The 1176-nt window shown below is 53.2% G+C and overlaps 1 protein-coding gene across 2 annotated transcripts in view; it reads right to left on the reverse strand.

The window, feature by feature from the left end:
• DNAJB12 (DnaJ (Hsp40) homolog, subfamily B, member 12) overlaps window positions 1–624 on the reverse strand; it is a 22612-nt gene extending 21988 nt beyond the window's left edge. For both annotated transcript variants that reach the window (XM_011927786.1, XM_011927793.1), the window contains exon 1: window positions 158–624. In XM_011927786.1, the coding sequence (XP_011783176.1) occupies window positions 158–392 (235 nt within the window). In that variant the 5' untranslated portion in view covers window positions 393–624. The remainder of the gene's footprint in view (window positions 1–157) is intronic.
• Window positions 625–1176: the final 552 nt, after the last annotated feature.

The following is a 1176-nucleotide window of genomic DNA, read 5'->3' on the forward strand; positions in this document are numbered from 1 at the left end:
AAAAACTACGCCTCCCAGCAGCCACCGCGCGCCTCAGTGCGCAGGCGTAGCCGCGCCTCGCCACCCCTCCCCCTCCTCCAACTGCTCCAGTCGGTCCGTTCCCGTGTTCCCCCCATCAGTTCTAATGTCCCCAGTCTCTCCGACACCTCACACTCACCGCGAACTCGCGGCGTAGGGTATAGCCGCTGTGCCTTCTCCAGGAAGCGGAGCGCCCGGTCGGGCTGGTTGCTCTGGATGGCCTTGAGGGCGATGCTGATACAGCGCTCAGCTTCATCCTTGTTGGATTCCATGGCGGAACCAGAGCGCGGAACCAGGGAGGGGGAGGCCGGGCGAGCGAAGGGCTGCGCCACCCGCCGGCGCGTCGCGGACAGGCGGGCGCGGAGTGATGACATTCACCCTCCGCCCCCTCCTTTCCCGAGACTTGAGCGAGGGTGGAAGCGCTACCGTATGTCTTCTAAGAAAGGGACGGCTGGCTTAGGTGTCAATAATGGCCCAGATTCCATGTTCCAAGGTCTTAGAGTTGAGGATGCACCAAACCCTCTAATCTTCCCGAGGAGAAAACCCAAGCTCAGGAAGGTCACGTGGTAGCCGTCAGGCTGAGACTGGGGCCTTCGGAGTGCCTGTTATTCCCAGACGGTTTACTAAGTGGTGATCTATATACGTAACGTAACTATATACGTTTCAGACGAAGGTTATTTATTTATTCACTGAACAGATATTGAGTGCCCACTGTTTGTCAGGCATGGCTTTACGGTTTTATGGGATACAGTGGTGAACAAAACAAAGCACCTGCTCTCATGGAGCTTACATTCCACGTTTGTAGGGTTAGGGAAGCTCTGCAGATATATTCAGAAAGTGATAAAAGCTATGAAGAAAAATTATGGAAAACACAAGGATAGAGAGTGGGAGGTGCTATTTTAAATAGCGCGATTAAAGAAACCTCTCAGAAGCTGTCATTAACAGGTACCAGAATTCAGGAACGGTAACAGGTAGATGTGACTGGAGGAAGGGCAGTCAGGCCGAAGGAACAGCAAGTGCAAAGGCTCTGAAAAGGGAATTTTCTTGGTGAATTATAACAGGATCAAGAAGGCGAATACACTCTAGGGAGCATAAAGATTCTACTACAGGCCGAGCGCAGTGGCTCACGCCTGTAATCCACACTTTGGGAGGCTGATG

This window comes from Colobus angolensis, unplaced genomic scaffold, assembly GCF_000951035.1.
Source record: "Colobus angolensis palliatus isolate OR3802 unplaced genomic scaffold, Cang.pa_1.0 Scaffold12, whole genome shotgun sequence".
Taxonomy (NCBI): Eukaryota; Metazoa; Chordata; class Mammalia; order Primates; family Cercopithecidae; genus Colobus; species Colobus angolensis.